General features: G+C 38.1%; 1 protein-coding gene across 10 annotated transcripts in view; it reads right to left on the bottom strand.

Annotated features, from left to right (window-relative positions):
• MYBPC1 (myosin binding protein C1) overlaps nt 1-20794 on the bottom strand; it is a 91053-nt gene that overhangs the window by 39653 nt on the left and 30606 nt on the right. For 7 of the 10 annotated variants that reach the window (XM_063694244.1, XM_055358789.2, XM_004053754.5 and 4 more), the window contains 7 exons: nt 16843-16953; nt 14679-14827; nt 14255-14372; nt 11778-11829; nt 9657-9713; nt 3735-3901; nt 1512-1644 (listed from right to left, as the gene is read on the bottom strand). In XM_063694244.1, coding sequence (XP_063550314.1) covers nt 1512-1644; nt 3735-3901; nt 9657-9713; nt 11778-11829; nt 14255-14372; nt 14679-14827; nt 16843-16953 — 787 coding nt within the window. The remainder of the gene's footprint in view (nt 1-1511; nt 1645-3734; nt 3902-9656; nt 9714-11777; nt 11830-14254; nt 14373-14678; nt 14828-16842; nt 16954-20794) is intronic. The other 3 variants (XM_004053755.5, XM_055358785.2, XM_055358788.2) reach the window with 1 other exon arrangement.

Below are 20794 nucleotides of genomic sequence, written 5' to 3'. Positions count from 1 at the left end.
TCAAACCAAAAAAAACCCAATTTTTATCTTTATAATACATAATATATAAGCATATTTATATATACTATTTAATTTCCATTATAATTTTCTTTTACATAAGGTTTTTATTTCAAATAAAAATCAGTACTCACATATTTGCTATTTAATTTTTTTAACCCACTGTTGGAAGATAGAGTTGGCTGAGGATGTCAGATTTTTAACTCTGTACATTCTTTAACTAACCAATTCATGTACTTTATAGGTGGGTAGAGACTTGATCTTATTCATTGATGTATGAATAAGATCTATTCATTGCCTATCCCAGTGGTATAGTAGATTTCCTTGGGTGCATAAATGATTATACAATTTAAGAAATAATGTGATATAACCACAAACACACGCAGCAGTTCTATAGAGTGTGATGTTCTCTTAAATGAGCTTAAGAACTGGTGCTATCATACAGTTACATCTACTGAGAAAGAATGTGAGTATTTAGAAACAAAAAACTAGAAGCCAAGAAGATTGTAAAATATAATTATCTGTGATCTGTATTATGGAGGAGCACATGATGGGATTAAAATAGACTAAAAACACTGTTTTGGGAATTTCTCAGATTGAAGCCTTCAAGAACAAGATATTTAAAAATATTTTCTGCATAAAGATAACCAATTAAAATTATGTTTTTGGTAAATTCAGGCCATCTGCAAGAGATTTTTACACCAGATATTAGTGTTATCATCACAAAGTCACTCTAGTGGCATGACCACATTAAGAAATTGGAAACCACCTAATTGTACTCCACAAGTAACAGCTTTCCAGGATTAACATCTTTTATAAATGTACACGTGGCTCCTGTTAACCTAAAAAAAAATTGGAGTTGAAAATCTCTCAGGCTGAGGAGGATCTCTGTAAAGCAGTTTTATAATAGACTGGAGATACCATCAGACGTCAGGGATTAGTCTGTCTTTAGTCCGTCTCGATTTGTGAGAGGGCCAATAAATAATAAAACACAGGCTTTGACCCACATTTTGTTTTATCTCAACATTAAAGAGTTCCTTTTATATGCAATATTGCAAGTGCTCAAAACAGTACCTGAATTGAAGATAGAAGGTATTCACCCATTATGAAATATAGTCGTTATTTTGGAAAAGCAAAAGTCATCTAATTACAAGATGGGATTCTCAGGTGGCATATCAAATACGGATTGCAAGTTATTTTTCAATTTTATTTTTTAAAATTGGGAGAAATTTGGCAACACTCTGAAATAATCACATATAACCTATAGCGACACAAAACCATAATTGGAAAACACTTTAAATAGTTTTTTAGAATTAAACATAAAAAAGGTTTAGTTTATATAGAACTATCATGTTTCCCTAATAAATAAAATGTGACTTAAATGTTTACTCTCTCTCCATATGATTTTGTATTATGAAAATATAAATATCCTTTTATTCTCAGAAAAGTCAGTCGAACTACTATTTGATTAATTTACTGTAGAGCTATCACTGATTTTTGCAAAGCCCACTTACTTGGTACTGGGTCGAATTTCTTGACCATTTTTATACCATTTCACCTCCAACTTTGGATCTGCCAGCTCCACAACAAACCTCACTCTGCCTCCTTTGTCAACCTGATATGCAGGATCAAGAATTTTTGCGAAAGCTGATAGAATAGAAGAAGCAAAAGTATGTTAATATATGTATACATATGCTATGAATTTAAATAGTCAATACATGTAGGAGAACCTAAAAGCAAATGAAAAAATGAAACTCAAGAAAAAAATCAGAAACCTTCCAAATTATCCTTTATATTTCGAACACTGTGTTGACTTATATACAATAAGATGGTTTAAATTGAAAAGAGAATCCACATGTTTCTAGAAGAAAGGTAAGAAAAGAATCATTGAAGAAGCTTTAAAAATGACCTAATTCTTCAGGGAATGTACACTATAAAGCGTTCAGATGAAAGTGAACTTTAAAAGCACGCTGGGGCTGGGCACGGTGGCTCACTCCTGTAATCCCAGCACTTTGGGAGGCTGAGGCGGGCAGATCACTTGAGGCCAGGAGATCGAAACCAGCCTAGTCAACATGGGGAAACCCTGTCTCTTCCAAAAATACAAAAATTAGTGGGGTGTGGTGGTGCATGCCTGTAATCCCAGCTACTCGGGAGGCTGAGGCACGAGAGTCACTTGAACCTGGGAGGCAGAGGTTGCAGTGAGCTGAGATCATGCCACTGCACACTCCAGCCTGGGTGACAGAATGGGACCCTGTTTCAAAAAAATAAAAATAAAAATAAAAGAACATGCTTATTCTTCCAGCACAATTACTGTTAGTGCCATTGGCCTTATTTCTGCACTTCTTCTATGTCACAGATGGTTTTTTAACCACAGAATTTATAAGATAAATTCAGTGATTCATATTAAATCGAATGCCTTTGACTAATTGAAACAGTAGGCTAACTGAAGTTTTTATACTGTGGTAACTTGCCCAAACAGTAGCATTTTAAAAACACCCCTTACACATACGTTTAGGAATTCAGGATTTCCAAATATTTTAAATAACATAGAACACAGCAATAAAAAAAAAGTTGTCTTTGAAGGGTCCTAAATAAAGATAGTTAACTTCTTTTTTTAACTTAATAAGTTTTTTTCCTGGTTTTTAAAAGATAATAATTCTCATTTAGCAGTTTGGAAAATACAAATGTGAAACGCTTCATGTTGTCATGCTTGTATTTCCATCATTCCAACCTTATTATACTATTGTTTAGGTAAGCTCACTGTCTCATATTTTAACAAGATAAAATAAACCCTAGCTTTTAACAAAGCCATCTACCACACACCTTAAGAAATGAATTCAGAGCTAAGTGATAACAATAACAAAGTTCAGCTTGGGGAAAAGAGATGTCAGCTGGCTCTCCCCTGTAGTATTCACACACCTCTCAAAAATATAACTTCAGGAGTTCTGGGATAGTGGGAATGGCTGAACTACATAAACTGAAAAAAAAAACCCTACTACATTTCTCTGGGGCCATTTCTCAACCAGTTTCCAGGAAGTTCAGAAATAAAGGTCAGATTTTTTTTAAAGAGGTGGTAAAAATCTTTAAATTCTATTGGAACATTAACTAAATAATAAACAATAATAGGATTGATATATTACTAACCTGATGTGTCATAAAACCCATAACCAATAATGACCGAGTATAGGAAGCTTCGAAGAGCTAATGGTCAGCGTAAAATGTATTCCTCTCTCTCTTTTTTTTCTTTCCACTTTAAAAAGATATTTCAGACCACAGTAAACTGGACCCATTTCAGACCCCCACGGAGCTGCTTATTGGTTTTACAAAACATTTTGCTAACCATATTGGGTGTGAGAAAGTGAACTCTCCACACGCCATCAAGTGGGTGAAAGAAAAGGATGGTGAAAGAGTCCACTCTGCTTAAGTAAAAATCAATAATTTGACAGTGAGTGGGGATGTGGAGGCTGGAGAAAGGGGGCGGCTGAGAAATTCCCAGTAACCGCGGGGGTAATGTATTATTCCATTCTACGTTGTATGTGGACCATGAATCTCCTGTTACCTTGAACCTTCAGGAGCTGTCCGTCAAGACAAGCGTAACCCCTGCACTCCTACCCATACCCAGCCCCACTCCCAACCCCGCGGGAGACTGGAAGGAGCTCGGGATGGGGTTCACGGTCAAGGCTTTCGAACGCTGCCACGCCCCTCGGCCCCGCTGCCTCGCCCCCGGGCGCGCTCACCTGCGCTCTTCTTCTCCTCTCTGCGCATGCGCTTGAGCCGCTTGAGCATGCCGCGCAGGTCGGTGATTCCATACTGGAAGGCGATCTTCTCGTACTCACTGGGTTTCGCGTTCTTCAGCAACTCCCATACGTCCACCTGGGGTTCTTCCTCCTGCTGCTTCACCTCCCTAACCGGGGAGAACCATGGTCTAGTTTAGTAGCTGCACTGACCCTTAGAGACCACGAAGGTCGAGGTATAATTCTGCTTTTTCAGTTCAGTGTAAAAAACCTCTGTTTAAAGCCTGAGTAGTTGAAGCCCAGAAGTCAAGTCTTGCCTTGCTGGAATGGAAGTCTTAGGGAAACTTGCAGGTAGTAGAAGATCAAATGTGTGCCCTTATAGTAACACCTTTCGTTTTCCTAGTTAATAAAAACAATTTTAGGGGGAGTAGAGGACATCAGGAAATAGCCTAAAAATATATTTTACTTATTTTCAAATTTAAAGTCTAATTAGAAGATGGGATTTTGAGAAACTTAACAGTTTTCATCTAGGATATGGATATTGAATTATTGAAAATTGGACTAGAACTAAAAGGTTTAGATTTGGCCTATGAAATAAAAATGATCTCTATTTTCTTTGATGTACACACCCTAGCTAAATATGGAGACAGTACAAATACATTATTTCAAATATTTGGATTTTGCAAATAGCATTTTCCCTACCATATTAGTAACTAAGTACATGAACCATTTTTTACCTTTCTTAAAATACAAAAAAAAAAAAAAAAAAATGAAACTGCCATGAGTTTTTTGTTTGTTTTTCACATGGTTTTTATGGATACTGATGGTTTTAAAATTTTTTTTCTAAATTGGCAGGGGGAAAGGAGACTAGGTTTTAAAAATTTTCTTACGTTTCCTCTTAAAGTACTGTCTTGAATGTTTTTTGGAAGCAAATTGGGTATGAATTATAAAAATATAAATGTTAAACTGTGAAGCAAATGGTTTAGGGCACCATGAACAAGGGAAAGTAACTTCTTAGGGTGCATACCAAAATTATGACCCCAACTTTTGATCATTGACTACAGAACACATAAAGAACATATATGACTTTAAAAAATAAGATTTAAGATTTACACTTGTCTTCCTTTCTTTTAAAAGCATAAAATAAAAATAAAATTCAGAAATAAACACTCTTTTGGAAAACAGGCTTAGTATAAACAAATTGGTTTCCTTCATTGAATAAATAATCCTGATTTTGTTTACATTTACATGACTATTTTACCAGGTTAATTTGGAAATGTTACAATGACTGCTTACCGTAATGCTGATTTGGATATGATTTTCTAGAAAACTGGTCAAACATCTTATATATCAGTGTGAAAATGAATTCATGCTATCATGTTAGGGAATGATGGGTTACATCTGTTTGCATTGTCATATTCATTACACCTGTTTCAGAATGCCTTCTTTTTTTTTTTTTTCTTTGAGACAGAGTCTCACTCTGTTGCCCAGGTTGGAGTGAAGTGGTGTGATCTCAGCTCACTGCAACCTCTGCCTCTTGGGTTCTAACGATTCTCCTGCCTCAGTCTCCCAAGTAGCTGGGATTACAGGTGTGTGCCACACCCAGTTAATTTTTGTATTTTTAGTAGAGATGGGATTTCACCATGTTGGCCAGGCTGGTCTTGAACTCCTGACCTCAAGTGATCCGTCCACTTTGGCATCCCAAAGTGCTGGCCACCACACCCAGCCCGGAGTGTCATCTTTATACTCATGTGTACTTTGAGAAGGAAATACTGGGTTGTAATCATGGATAAAATATGCAGGGGAGGGGAGGAGATTATAAATATTAACATAGAGTTTAGGGTGGCATTAGGCAAGGATGACATCTAAATATCTAACTTCCATTTTACATTGCCATGTAAGTCTTTTTGCCCAGTGGGTTCGGGGGACATTGAGGCAGAACTCCTGGAAAATAGAGGGAAGTGAAAGGTCACTGGTCTTTCCAATAATCTTGATGGGAAGGACTAGACAACACCATTAGCAAAATGTGCCTCTTAAAAACTCAAGACACAAGCATTATCTTCATCTCACTGAAATAACAGCTACATTCTTTATTAACATGAGAAAATCGAAAAGCTTAAGAAAATTGTCCTGAAATTGGAATATTGGTAATAATTTGCCAGATCCACTAAATCTACTTCCTGGAAACAGTAAACACTTCAAATACATCCTTTAAATATTTTAGTAGGAAGTCTAGGAGAGTCACAATTATGATGTATATGTATAGGCCGGGTGAAGTGGCTCAGTCTTGTAATCCCAGCACTTTAGGAGGCTGAGGTGGGAAGATTACTTGGGCTCAGGAGTTCGAGACCAGCCTGGGCAACATGGTGAAACCCCGTCTCTACAAAAAATACAAAAATTAGCTGGGCATGGTGGCGCATGCCTGTCATCCCAGCTACTTGGGCTGAAGTGGAAGGATTGCTTGAGCCCAGGAGGTCGAGGCTGCAATGAGCCAAGATTGCGCCATTGTACTCCAGCCTGGGTGACAAAGTGAGGCCCTGTCTCAAAGAAAAACCCAAAAAAGATGTATATGTATGTTCATATGTACATATTTTCTGCGGGGTGTTCCCTCAATCTAGATTATTAGTGCTCTATTTTTGTCACATTCCAGCCTAAATATAGTCCCCAGACTATAAAATTATGCCATACTGGATTATGTTAAATTTGTATTTGAACCATGAAGAATTGCACACATACATTACATATTTCAGGTATCCTCCTGACATTGGTGGAGGATTTAAAGCTATCAAGCTAGATATAATTAAAATAGCTAACAAGAGGCACAAGTCACTGAGTCCTACATAGATCCATGAGGTGAATATTTATATGAAGGAAACCAGTAATAAAGATGATAATTTTGAGTGTGATTTCCTGAGCCAGTTTTGTTGGTAGATTTATAACACCAATCATCCTCACCAGTTTTCATTAAAATGCCAAGATACTCTCCACTCTTATCACATACTTAGTCGTATCAAATTTCATATAAGAACACCAATGACCTCTTGCCTATTCCTTCCTTTTCTCTCCATTACTTAATTGTATCTCAAATCGTAAAGAGAAGCATCTATCTTGTACTGAAATGTGAGGTCAAGGCTCTCACCTCCAGCATTTCCTTAATGCACCTGGAACATATCTTCAGTTACTTACCATGGTGGCTGCACCTGACCCTGTCTGCATGGCTATGTTAAGTTACAGTGAGGAGAAAAAGCCAAATTTCTGTAGGCACTTCTGATTCTTTTCCAAGCCTCGGGATAGACCTGTATAATACTCATGGTATTTTCATCTACATCAAAATTTCAATAACTTGGCGATCCTAGTGAAGAGTATAACAGTTATAGAAATTTTATGTAGAGTACAACTTACAAGTATTTATACAGGTCAATTCCTATAACAGGATGCTGCCCAAAAGATTTAATCTGATTTAGCTAATGTCTATTTGAAGTAAGCTGGCTTTGTTCAGAGCAGGAAGATCTTTCGTTGTACAGAGATGTTGGTTTTAATCATATTTTTTTTTTCTTGTGGGGATTTTGGCACACACACTTGGAGGAGTAGAAATGGTAACCATATGTCATTACCGCAATGAAAACGCATGCAACTCACTAGTAGGAAAACACAATGATTTCTAAAGTTATATTAGTGGATTAGTATAGTATACTAAATGAACATAACATAGCCTTATATTAACAACAATCTAATTATGAATGCAAATCTTAAGCAGGGGATAAAAGAAAATGAGAACTGGAGACACGTTGGCTGCCCATTAAGTGATTTTTAAATTTTGTCATTTTGACTATGTAATTAGATTTATTTTATTCTGGAATTACTGGTTGAAAAAGTCTGTTCTTTTTTCTTTCTTTTTTTCCTTTTTAATCAGAGCATGGTGCTCAATAATCTACTGTATCACATTTTTGTTGATTGATTGTGTATGTGTTTGTGTGTTGTCTCCTTATGAATATAAACTATGTTAGAGAAAATGACACATTTCCTTAGAGGAAGTACATATTTATTTGCCACCTACTGTGAACCAAGCTTTTTACACTTAATGTAATTTGCACAATAATTCTATTAAGTAGCGTTTATTCTTCACATTTCCAGATGTGAAATCCAAGTCTCAGAGGGGTCAAATATTTGACCAAAGTCACATAATTAGTAAATGGTAGAGTTGAGACTCCTGTCCATGTTTTTACCACTGTTTTTCCTCCCACAAAAGTGTATCTATCCTTTTCTATGTGCCAGTCACTGGATTTCTTTTCCTCACATCAGTAGCATTATATTCTACACAAAGACAGTGTTTAGTGTTTTCCTGATTGAGTAAATGATTGCAGGGAGAATAAAAAACTCTCTTGTCTTCCTAAAGTGTCAATTTATGTTATAAACTGAAGCACCAGCTTCCAAGGCAAATTCAGAGTGGCATCTTTAATATGGAGTCACAGGAAATGAGCTGACTCATAAAAGGGAAACTTGGGTTTGGGTCCTGGCCCTGCCTCTAACTCCTGTGTGACTTGGGATAAGTCACTTGTTGTCTCTGTACCTTGGTTTCTTATCTGTAGAATGAGGAAACGTGAGGCTCACTTAAGGGCACTTCATATACTATTGCTTTAAATGCATTTGGGGAATTAATCAATACTATTGAGACTAATGGTTATTTGAAGTAGTCCATTGATGGGCTAATAGCCCTCAGGAATTAATAAATCACACATATTAATATTTCTGTTCTCAACCTACATGTTGAGGGGTAGGGGTAAATTTTTCATTTACAGAGACTTCAATACAGCTATCTAACTAAACAGAGAATAAACACAATCCCAGTTTATTTCAAGCGTTTGTAATTTGTTATGAAGCATATTTGTACTTGTAGTCTTTTAATAACCATAGAAAGCACTAAAAGTAATTTTAAAAGCCTGGAAAGTTAAACGAAAACTGATATTATATACAATTAATTTAAAATTATAGTTTTACTCTGTTTATTTACAAATTTGCTAGATAAAACATAATCTCAGAAAAAAAGTGTTTCTTTTTGTTGCTTCTGCACTATAGTAAATATCTAGATATCTATAACATGCATATAATATAGTATATATATAGGGAATCCTAGTGAAGAGTATAGCAGTTATAGAAATATATATGGAGAGAAATCTTATAAAATGGTTATGTTCTAAGTATCCATAATGAAATCCTATAAATTTTATTGCAGGAGAGAACAATGAAAAGTGTGAGTGTGTGATGATACTAAACTTTTATTTCCATTTTATCACTTCTAAAACACATTTTTGAGGCATTTTAAAGACCTCTGAAATGACAATGCATCTTATAATCAATGGTGTGTCGAACCATTTGGAACAATTTTTTCATTGCTTAGTGATTTATAAAGTGCCGGTGTATCTTAAAAGCAGTGGTGTCTTAGACTTGCAGAAATACAGTACATCATAAATAATACATTAAAGTAGGTCTGCCTCTTACAATGTGTATACCTTCAGACTTCTACCAAAATCGTAAAACTGATTTTTTGAGTAAATGTCAAAGGTAAGAGAATGAAGGCTTCATTTATTCAGTCATGAGAAGGAATCATATGTGCAGTCTTAGAGGTTTCTAGGTATTTGTCTTATGTCTCAGTTTTCATATCTCTTCGTCCCCATTTTAAAAAAAATAGGTGAAGAGTCATGAAACATTTAAAAAGAAAGTTTAAAAGCATCCGTTAAAGGCTTTAAAACATTAGTATGCAGTTGTTTCTCTCTTTCTAGTCAACTCTGTTATATTCTATAAGCAAAACACATTTTCAGAAATGAAAAATTCTCTGAAAAACATCCACTTTAAACTTGACTTCTCTGAGTGGGTGTCTGAAAGACTTCCAGGCCACAATGTCTCACTCCATCACTTTGTTCTCACCTACGTTTCAGGAGACCACTAAAGTCAAGTTCCCCTGCATCCTCTTGACCTTCTCCACTGTCGTTAACAAAAGAAAAGCAAATCTGGGTTTAATGCAGAGACATACACAACAATTTCCCCCAAACACTCTACATGTAACGTATATGCAATTTTGTGCCACACAAGGACTAAATCAACACAAACTATTTCTTTTCACACAAGTGACATGTTAAGTTTTTGGAGTATGTACTTGTGGAAAAGTAAACATATGAGGAGCTTGTGTTACGCTATGATTTCAGAAGACACATTTTTGTAGATTGCATATATAAAACTGCTTGGATTTGTGTTAAAACCAGGTAACACAAATGCACTTAAGCCAAGCAACACAAAGTACTTTGTTTTTGCAAGTTGGGGGCTGTACAAACATACCTGTGTAAAAAGCAAAGAACTTTTGCTGATCTCTGTTATTCATTTAAGACAGAGATTGGCTTGGAGGACGAAGTGTACCAATGTCAGATATATAAGTACAAAGCCTTATATTCAATGGTAACCTCTTTGTGTCCATGAACAGATGAATCAGATAATGTGATACTAACATGGCAAAAATAAAAAAGGAGCTAACACAGAAATTTTTAAAAGATGCATTCCTTTCAGTCTTAAAGGGTGATAATTATTCTGATTTTCTTATTAATATTTATACCTTCTTAAATATGTTTTAAAAAAATTTGTCTTGAATTGTTAATGAAACTTTTACTAGCAGTTTAAAAAAGTGCTTTCCTGTAGAGAAATGCATCTTAAATTAGGCATGCAGCCACCACTGTGATTTCATATAAACTCTAACTAGAAGCTATAGAGCTAACATTTAAATGGCACTACATAGTTACTTACATGTTTAAGTTTTTAAGGAAGTTTTGTTTCCTGCTCTTTACAAATGTTAGTTATGGTTTCTAAGAAAAGAGTCTGCGGGTTTAAAAACAGTGTGTATAACATGTAAGTCATAAGAATTAAACTCAATAATGTGTTTTCAAAATTTCTTCAGGTGTTTGCAGGCCTTTTGAAGTAAATACATTTCTGTTCTTTTAAAGCTCAAAACTTAGTAGATCATGTTTCCCTCTCCTAAGATATACTTGTATACAGTATGAGCATAGTTTTAGACCTGTGCATTTGCTGAGCATGGGATGAAGGGAAAGTGGAAGGAAAGTAATAAAATTTGAAAGTTATGACATTTTTTAAAATTAAAAAATACCTAATACCAGTAATATCAAATAACTTTTCAAAGTAATTAAAGTTTTGATTTATTTATAATATCAGAGGAAAATATGCCTCATTAACAGGCTAAATTATTGTTTTATAATAGTTTGGAGTGACTTTCCTTATTCAGCAAAACTGTATGTGGATTCTGTATGTGGATTCAGTCTTCGGAAGAACAAAACATTTGGTCTCATTAAAGAATTTATATTATGGAATAATTAAGTACAGAGAATAACATAATGACAGGAAGGGGCTGGTTATATTTCTCAGAGACCAAAAATCTTTTACATTTCTTCCTTGACCGCCCCCTCCATTTTTCAGCCTTGGTAATTGCAAAAATATATGAAATAGGTATCTAAATTTTGCCTTTCTGTAGTATTCTTAATGCCAGTTTCATTTAGGATAATCCAATATTATATGGCACTAACTTCAGTAAGTAGCTACTTGGTTGTGGTTTTCTCGGGCACATGGTTCAGTAGCTCCCTAAGTGATTTCTAGATGAAACGCAATATAAATAAAAGTTTTCTGCCGTGACTTAACCAATGAAATGAGTCTCTTTGCCTATTTCTTTTGGCCATTTGGTGGAAAGTAATGCTTTAAGGAGGAAGCTACATATGAATAAATTGAAAGTGTCTTTCTAAGGCAACTGTGAAACCTCAAAAACAGGAACTTCTTTATAACAAGAACATTCTAAAAACTGGTCAGTATATGCTTGACTGGGCCTTAAACCCATGGTTTTTCTAGAACACCAATGTTTAAATATATGGTGTTTTTGCGGTGAAGAGTGTTGTTCGTATTTGGAATACGGAATACAGGGGAAAGGAAATGTGTTTGAAAATCCTCCACTTCTGTGTTATACAAAAGCTATCTAGATTTTCCTTTTGGAGTTACCTTCTCTTGAAAGCAGATCTGATGTCAATGTTTGGAGTAGTCCCAGTAGATTCTTAGAAAGGAAAGAAAACAGTAACATAAATACCCATTAAGGAGGTAGTTTGTGTTCAGTTCCTTTATAGGCTGTGGGGATTCTTTAGATGGAAGAATGTCAGGTGAAGGGGGGAGGCTTTTCTCCTGAATGGCTGTGCTGCCAAGGCCTCATCATACCTCCTTCTCCCTCGTGAAGAACCAATGAAGGGACCTTGGGGTCACCTTGTTCAGGTGTCATTCAACTTGTCTGCCCACTTGAATCACTGAGGGACTTAGAAATATATCAGTTTCTTGATCTTCTCTGCCAGAGATGTTGATCCACCAGATCAGGGAGGGGCACCCAGAAATCAATATTCTTAAATAGCCCTCCAGGGGCCGGGCGCGGTGGCTCACGCCTGTAATCCCAGCACTTTGGGAGGCCGAGGCGGGCGGATCACGAGATCAGGAGATCGCGATCAGCCTGGCTAACACGGTGAAACCCCGTCTGTACTAAAAATACTAGAACAAAATTAGCCGGCCGTGGTGGCGGGCGCCTGTAGTCCCAGCTACTCCGGAGGCTGAGGCAGGAGAATGGCGTGAACCCGGGAGGCGGAGCTTGCAGTGAGCCGAGATGGCGCCACTGCACTCCAGCCTGGGTGACAGAGAGGAGCGAGACTCCGTCTAAAAAAAAAAAAAAAAAAAAAAAGCCCTCCGGGTGATCTTCTCAGAGATGCCCAGCCAGGTTGAAGCAGTGCTGCCCAGGATCCCAGATCCCACCTAATACAGAAATATCGACAGCACCCGACCCATGGCCATCCAGCCTCTGCTTGACATCACTCTCAGTGGGACTCTCACAACCTTCCTGGGCTGTCTATATAGCTTTAACCGAAGAGCTCGTCCTTTTTTTGTTGTTGAGACGGAGTCTCACTCTGTTGCCCAGGCTGGAGTGCAATGGCACGGTCTCGTCTCACTGCAACCTCCGCCTCCCCGGTTCAAGCGATTCTCCTGCCTCAGCCTCTCAAGCAGCTGGGATTATAGGTGCCCACCACCACGCCCGGCTAATTTTTGTATTTCTAGTAGAGATGGGGTTTCACCATGTTGGCCAGGCTGGTCTCGAACTGCTGTCCTCGTGATCCGCCCGCCCCGGCCTCCCAAAATGCTAGGGTTACAGGCGTGAACCACCGTGCCTGGCCAGCTCATCCTAACGTTAAGACAAAATTCACCTCCTCATCGTTTCCACCTTTTGATTCTAAACTGCCTAAATGCTTCTCATGCATGGAAATTTGTTTTCCATGTTCTGTGTGACAGCCCCTTCCCCTCTTTGCAACAAGCCATGTATGCCTGACTTCCTTCACCCACACACTCAAGCTGGATAGGGTGTGGTTTTTGGATTCTTCATCTTCCTGGTTACTCTACTCGAGAAGAGGTCCAGGCAGAGGTATAGCGCCCACGGCTAAAGACATCACTCCAAATGTAGAATAAGTAGCATGTTGTAGAGAGAAGTATCATTTCCTAAACTTAGATCCTATAGCACTTGGAATAGCCCAGTTTAAAATTACATTCATGGCCGGGCACAGTGGCTCACACCTGTAATCCCAGCCCTTTGGGAGGCCAAGGCAGGTGGATCACTTGAGGCCTGGAGTTTGAGACTAGGCTGGCTAATATGGCGAAATCCCGTCTCTTCTAAAAATACCCCAGCAAAATTAGCCGGGTGTGGTGGCGCATGCCTGTAATCCCAGCTATTTGGGAGGCTGAGGCATGAGAATTGCTTGAACCCAGGAGTTGCAAGTTGCGGTGAACCAAGACAGTGCCACTAGACTCTAGCCTGGGCAACAGAGTGAGACTCTGTCTCAAATAAAATAAAATTACATTCACTTTTTTGTCTTTTGCAACTACGTCACACTTTACATTCACCTTAAGTTTATAATATTTGCTGCCAAGTCAACTTTTCCTTTGTATACTTGTAAAAGCGAGTTTTTTTCCAACCTCATCGTATGCATTTAGGCCTTCTATGTTTACTCTGGGTAGTGCACAGAACATATGGATGAAGAACTGCCATGCCTGACATTAGTCTTTATAAGAGAAATTCTCCCTTCCATCTGGGTATCCTGAACTCTCATAGCATATTACCCTATCCCCAAACCTAAGTGGGAAAGTGGACCCCATGAAACTTACATTCTGTAGCAGCAAAAACTGACATCATCTTTTATCTGGGAGATTGAAGGAATATAGATAGCATGGACAAGAGATATTTAGCAATAAAATCCCCCCAATTCTACTTTTATTATAAATTATTTCATTACAATTCAATTCAGCAGGCTTGCTGAGATTACCACAATCAGAAACACACAGTTTTAAAGGAAAACTTTCTCTGAAATCTCATAGTATTAAATGAACTTCTTCTTCTCCATCCCCTCACACCCCATTAAAAAATTACATTTATCTAGGAAAGAAGGCTCTCTTACCGTGCACTTCAAGATCAAATGAACAGCTGTCAAACTTATCCTTATAGGTGACCTCGCATCTGTAATTTCCTGCAAAGTTCTCTTTGGCCTTGATGATCTGCATCTCAAATGTGTACACCTGCAATGAAATGCATCCAGACACACACATTTCAGTTTATTTTCCAAATTTCTCAGCATTGGCTTAAAGCTGTGTCTGTCTGTGGGAATTCCAGTACAATGTTCTCAGTATAGGAGAGCAAATGTGTCCTGTAGCCCCTGGAAACAGCGGGGCAATCGCAATAGAGTGTAGACACTAGCAATGGTAACTTCAGAGGATTTTCTGGAACTGAAGTCTCTCAAAGCTGAACCTGAAAATAATCATTTATTCACATAGAAGGAATGTGCTAGCTGAGCCCCTGTCCTGGGAGTTCAGGGCCTTCCTTACCCGACTGTGCCTCTCAAAGGTTTCCTTCAGCTGAAGGTGCTTCCCGGCTTTGCTGGCCAGGTCCATCCATTTTCCTTTGAACCATTTGATAGTGGGTTTTCTCAGAAGATCTTCAGCCTTGACTTTGGCTATGAAGGTGATATCTTCACCTAGAAGAAGCATAAGGGATTCAGCTTGCTCTTTAACAAGTGTCATTTGTTTTGCTTTCAACTGGAAGGAGTTGACATGGGATTGCACTACAGAATATGGTGTGATTGGTGCCCTTGGAATTGTGAAATGAATTGGTCCTGATTTTTTTATGAATGCTCTAGAGGTCCTTAGGCTGTTCCAGCTTGTTCTGCTGTGGGGGTTTATGAAGCAGAAAAAGTAATAGGGAAACTAGTGGAAGTAATTTTTATATATGGATAATTTTACATTTGGATAATTTTTTTATTTCGTATATATGGACATATGTGGATATGTATGATATATGTGAAGTTTCATTGCATATATGGATATGTATAAAATTTTATTTCATATATATGGATATATATGAAATAAAAATGAAAAAATTGAATTTTTTTCACCCTTTTTATTAGGCAAGGTGATGAGAAGCCTGGAATTATAGGAATGTGATGAAATCAAACTGATCTGCTTGAAGTAAACCTGCAATCTGTTTGTAGACCCTGAGGACGTGACATTGTAGTCCAGCTTCCAGCCCAGCATTTCAATGTCTTACAGGAACATAAGGGGAACCAACATTTCTGTTCACATGCAGTGTATTTTGACATTCTAGCCTGGAAAGAAGTAATTCTGGAATACAGTTGGCTATGTACTCATTTGCATAATATTGATAACTGTCAAAGACTAGTTCAGATCATAATATATCCCTTATAAAGATTTATTTGGTTAAAACTCTTCAACCCTCAGGTCCTCCTCCAGCTCACCATCCCTTCATAGCACTTGGCATTTGTGATTATTTGTTTAATTTTTTCTCTGCTCCTCTCAGACTATAAATTCTGAGTGCTCACATGTTATACTCAGTGCCTAAAACAGGAGGTATATAATCAATATTTTTGAATTTGAATATTTGAAGAGTTGAACCATTTGCCCGATCAGCTGTCTCAGATATTATGAATTATGACCTAGCGCATGTGTAGATTTGGAATCATCTTATGGAGTGAGTTATGGTAATGTCAGCAGACACTGGCTCAGCATTATGGTGTGTCAGGCACGGTTCAAAATACTTCACAGCTAGGTCCTATTCTTGTCACCATTTTACAGATGGGGAAACTGAGGCATAAAGAAGTTAAACTGTCTTTCCAAGGGTAATAGCTAGCAGGAAGCAGAATCAAGATTAGAACCCAAGGTTCCAGGGTCCAGGCACTGGACTCCTATGTGCTGAAGGTTACTGAAATCATAGCTGTCACTCATCTTTTCAGGTTGTAAAAAGCAGGATTTAGTGTATACATACAGTGGAATATTATCCAGCCGTAAAAAGGAATGAAGTTCTGATACATGCAACAATGCGGATGAACTTTGGAAACATTATGCTAAGTGAAAGAAGCCAGACACAAAAGGTCCTGCATTGTCTGATTCCATTAATATGAAATATCCAAAATAGGTAAATCCAGAGAGACAAAGCAGATTAATGGTTGCCAGGGCCTAGGAGGAGAGGGCAATGGGGAGTAACTGCTTAATGGAATATAGGGTCTTTTTGGGGTGATGAAAATGTTTTAGAAATAGATAGAAGTAGTGGCTGTAAAACATTGCGAACGTACTAATAGCCACTGAATTGTTCACTTTAAAATGGTTAATGTTATAAGTGAATTTCACCTCAAAAAAAATTTTTTTTTTGAGACAGAGTCTTGCTCTGTTGCTCAAGCTGGAATGCAGTGGCGCGATCTCGGTTCACTGCAACCTCCGCCTCGTGGGTTCAAGCGATTCTCCTGCCTCCGCCTCCCGAGTAGCTGAGATTACAGGTGTCTGCCACCACGCCCGGCTAATTTTTGTATTTTTAGTAGAGACTGGGTTTCACCATGTTGGCCAGGCTGGTCTGGAACTCCTGAGCTCAAATGATCTCCCTGCCTCGGCCTCCCAGAGTGCTGGGATTACAGGCGTGAGGCACCATGCTCGGCTCACCTTAATTTTTTAAAAAAGGAAGGATTGAATGCTAGGCACTCACCAACTTTCACTGTTCCTCCTTGAGGTTTTTCAATGAACAAGATGGACAGCTGGGAGTTGGCATTCTGCTTGGCTTGTTCCTCCCCAGGAGGAGGTTCGACAAGGGTCCAGTCTGATGAGCAGAAAGGAGGAAAAGGATTATTTCAGGGCCAGGCTCTTCTTAGGCAGTCTTACCTGGATTTGTTGTTCTCACCAACGCAGTAGCTTTTCTTTGTCTAATAAACCTAGATAAATACAACATCATTCTTTCTGCCCCCAGCAGCCATCAGTAGAGGGGAACAGATTCCCATTCTTACAGGGGTATCTCTTCCATGATGGGGAAAATGAACATTATGTAATTCTTAGAAATGGTGGAACTTTCCAGGTAAGCTGTTATTCTCTCTTTGTTGATGGCAATAATTCCTTTGCTTCCCCATCTTGCCTGTCCCCTAACAGGTAAACAATGGTGGTCAGTGTATTCAAGCAGTACTCTTGGTGTTTTTCTAGGTGATGGACTATAGGGCCACATCGATACAACTACATTGAAAAAGACTAAACGGATAGGTCATTTGGAGGGTAAACTGTCTGACAAGGGTCAGAAAGCCAAGCCTGGCCTGGTATTTCTAGATTCCTTGCTTTTGTAAGAGAGTTTTATTAGGGTTGTACAGATGTGGCCATAGTTTGACAAGGAAGTAACAGATCATGACCTGTGGTACAAATTACAAGGATACTGAGATTGTGCTGCAAGGGGAAAAAACAAAACAAAACAGAGAACTGGAAAGAAAAAAACTGAGGCTTTCCCATAAAGAGAGACAAGCTGGAAATAGAGTTTCTTTTGCATCTTCTCATTTGCACTCTGGTGATTAGTGTTAATCTGCAGTCAATTCCAATTCTAGGATAGTAGAGAGAACTGTAGATATTTCCCCTGTCTCTGAGCCGAATGCAGAGTTCAGGTTCAGCCACTTAGTAACTGGAAAAAAATGCATAGGTTGCCAACTCTCTGCTTGTTAATATTTCTTGAAAAGAAGGAAAATGCACATTTAATTATTTTAGTTTTCATGTATCAATCATGCTTGATATTTCTATCTGTAGTAGTAGGCCATCATTTTCACAATGAGGTTAAACATTTTCACAATTATGTGACAATCATAGTCATATGATTACATATTTTTAAACACCCAAGCTAATGTTAAAATTTTGTTGTTTGTGTTTATGATATTAATAGGAGCACATTTAGAACATGAGGATAAGTGTTTCTCTTGTTTTGTTCACTTCTATACCTGCAGTGCCTATAGGAATGGCTGGCCCATAAGAGGCCCATAATAGGATCATATTAGGTCCTCAGTACAAATTTGTTGAATGAATGAATGAATGAATGACTGCACAGAACAGGAGCTACAGCTGATAGGATGCATTTGAAAATGTTTTATTATCTGTATGCAAAGTTCTATAAAAATGTGAATTATTATCTAACTTTAGTACATCCCCAAAATGAAGATTGATCTCTGTGTATTTGCTAAATATTAAAAATGATAGAACAAACCTGTGGTATTTGTGGCTAGATCCTTGAATGCGTGTGTATCATGCAAAATTAATTGTTTCTCAATACATTAGTTTTCTTGTAAGAGGAAATGTAATGAAAGATTGCTGTAAAAACTACAATCTGAATAAGACAAGGATTAGAATCAATACAGCTTCAAGAAATGAGCTCATTAGTGATTGTATTAGGATGAGGTCAGGATGCCTTCTCTGGGCTTGCGCTCACCTGAATCTTTTCTCTCCAGGGCCCGACTACCCAAACCTGAAAGGAAAGTGTGATTTGGGTGATGCAGGATGCAGAGAGGTGGAAAGGCGATGAAAATGGAGTGCTGACTTCAACCTTCTTGGATTCCCCTAAACCCTGTCTCTTCTGGTGATAGGAAGGAAAAAAACCCTACAAGTTGGCTTGGATGGAAAATCAGTAGAGCTCCAAGTATGAAAGCATCTATAAAAGTATGTGTCTTATTTTAAAATGATAGAAAAATTTAAAAATCCCAGCTGGGGGCAGTGGTTCATGCCTGTAATCCCAGCACTTTGGGAGGCCGAAGTGGGTGGATCAATTGAGGTCAGGTGTTCGAGACCAGTCTGGCCAACATGGTGAAACTCCATCTCTACTAAAAATACAAAAATTAGCCCAGCTTGGTGGCACACACCTGTAATCCCAGCTACTCAGGAGGCTGAGGCACGAGAATCATTTGAACCTGGGAGGCACAGGTTGCAGTGAGCCGAGATAGCACCACTGCACTCCAGCCTGGGCAATAGAGAGAGACTCCGTCTCAAAAAAGAAAAGAAAAGAAAAATTTTAAAATCCAAATATCTAAGTTTAAAGAACAGGGAAAAGGATGGATATATAGTGAGAAATGGAAGACAGATATGTTGACCCCTAACATTTATACCCATGATTTACCAATCTTATTTATTTTTCAAAGAATGCCTCTTTCTAAGAAGTTTCTCACGTAAAACAAAAAATTGTCATTAAAGCCAACATTTCCTTCTTGGTGCCAGCACAGGCGAGACCTGTTGCCCCTGCTCTGTGCACTGACTCAGCAAGGAGGCTCACTGCCTTTTCTTTTCCTCTACCGTCAATGAATAATATATTTAAAAGCAGGGAAAAGGGTAGAAATTATCCTAACCTGGAGGCAAGGCGCTAGGCGGGGAGACTTCCTCTTCATCTGAAACAAGAAATAGGAGTAAAAAGTCAAGGAGAAAAGGACTGCATCCCAAGTAACCTGAGAAAAGAGAAATCTGAAAAAGAAGATGAGAAACCACACAATACACTTTCAACTGCTGAGCAAGCCTTAGAAAACTTGGTACCTGAAAAGTGAAACCTGAGTATTTCAGGCAAAGAAAGAAAAAATAATAAATAAAAAGTTGACAGAGTAGGGTAATCCAAATGGAAGCACAGATTTAAAAATGGAACACTGCAAGTGTTTTATGTGACTGTAGGTTAGGAAAAAATGAATGCTAAAAATCAAACCTTGATGAAATCAATAATGGAAGTGGTTTTCAAGTCCTGATTTTGTAACTAAAGTGAATGGCAGACCTTATTCATATATCACATTCGTTTGGACACAGACATAAAAGCCTATATATGTACTATCTGAGAACTCATTTCTACCCAGAAAACCTCATGATTAATTGCTCTTCAGTATTTAAGAAACAAAAGTCAAGATAAGTTAATATAAACTTTATAAGCATTTTTTCCAACATTATATTGGTGTTGGAAAATGCTGTATCATTTCTGAATATTTACCCATATGTATTTGTGAAATTCAAAATATGTCTTTTAGTGTTTATGTGCAGAATATTTCCCTTTTAAAAAACATCTGAACTTCAAAGTTCACATTTTATTTATTTGTTTTGGATAAACAAGTTTATTTGTAAATTTAGTCAGCCTACCTAATTGACCTAAAAACTTCAGTAGAAGGATAAATTTTTTTTTTTTTTTGAGACAGAGTTTCACTCTTTTTGCCCAGGCTGGAGTGCAATGGCGCGATCTTGGCTCACCGCAACCTCCGCCTCCCGGGTTCAAGCGATTCTCCTGCCTCAGCCTCCCAAGTAGCTGGGATTACAGGCACCTGCCACCATGCCCGGCTAATTTTTTTTTGCATTTTTAGTAGAGACGGGGTTTCACCATGTTGGCCAGGGTGGTCTCGATCTCTCGACCTTGTGATCCACCCGCCTCGGCCTCCCAAAGTGCTGGGATTACAGGCGTGAGCCATCGCGCCTGGCAGAAGGATAAATTTTAAAACCGCTTGGAAGACCATCTGTATTAAAGTGATTTTCCCAGGACAGTAACCAGATGCAGCCTAACCCAACACCATCTTAATTGGCAGAGGTTCAGTGGGCTGGAGCTTTGTGATTTTTATAATACAAATGCTATAAGAAAAAGAACGTCGGTATTGTTTCCTGTTAGGAGAGGAGGAAAACTCAAC

This window comes from Gorilla gorilla, chromosome 10, assembly GCF_029281585.2.
Source record: "Gorilla gorilla gorilla isolate KB3781 chromosome 10, NHGRI_mGorGor1-v2.1_pri, whole genome shotgun sequence".
Classification (NCBI taxonomy): domain Eukaryota; kingdom Metazoa; phylum Chordata; class Mammalia; order Primates; family Hominidae; genus Gorilla; species Gorilla gorilla.
Note: the sequence above shows the minus strand (reverse complement) of the source record. Positions and strands in the feature narration are given on the sequence as shown.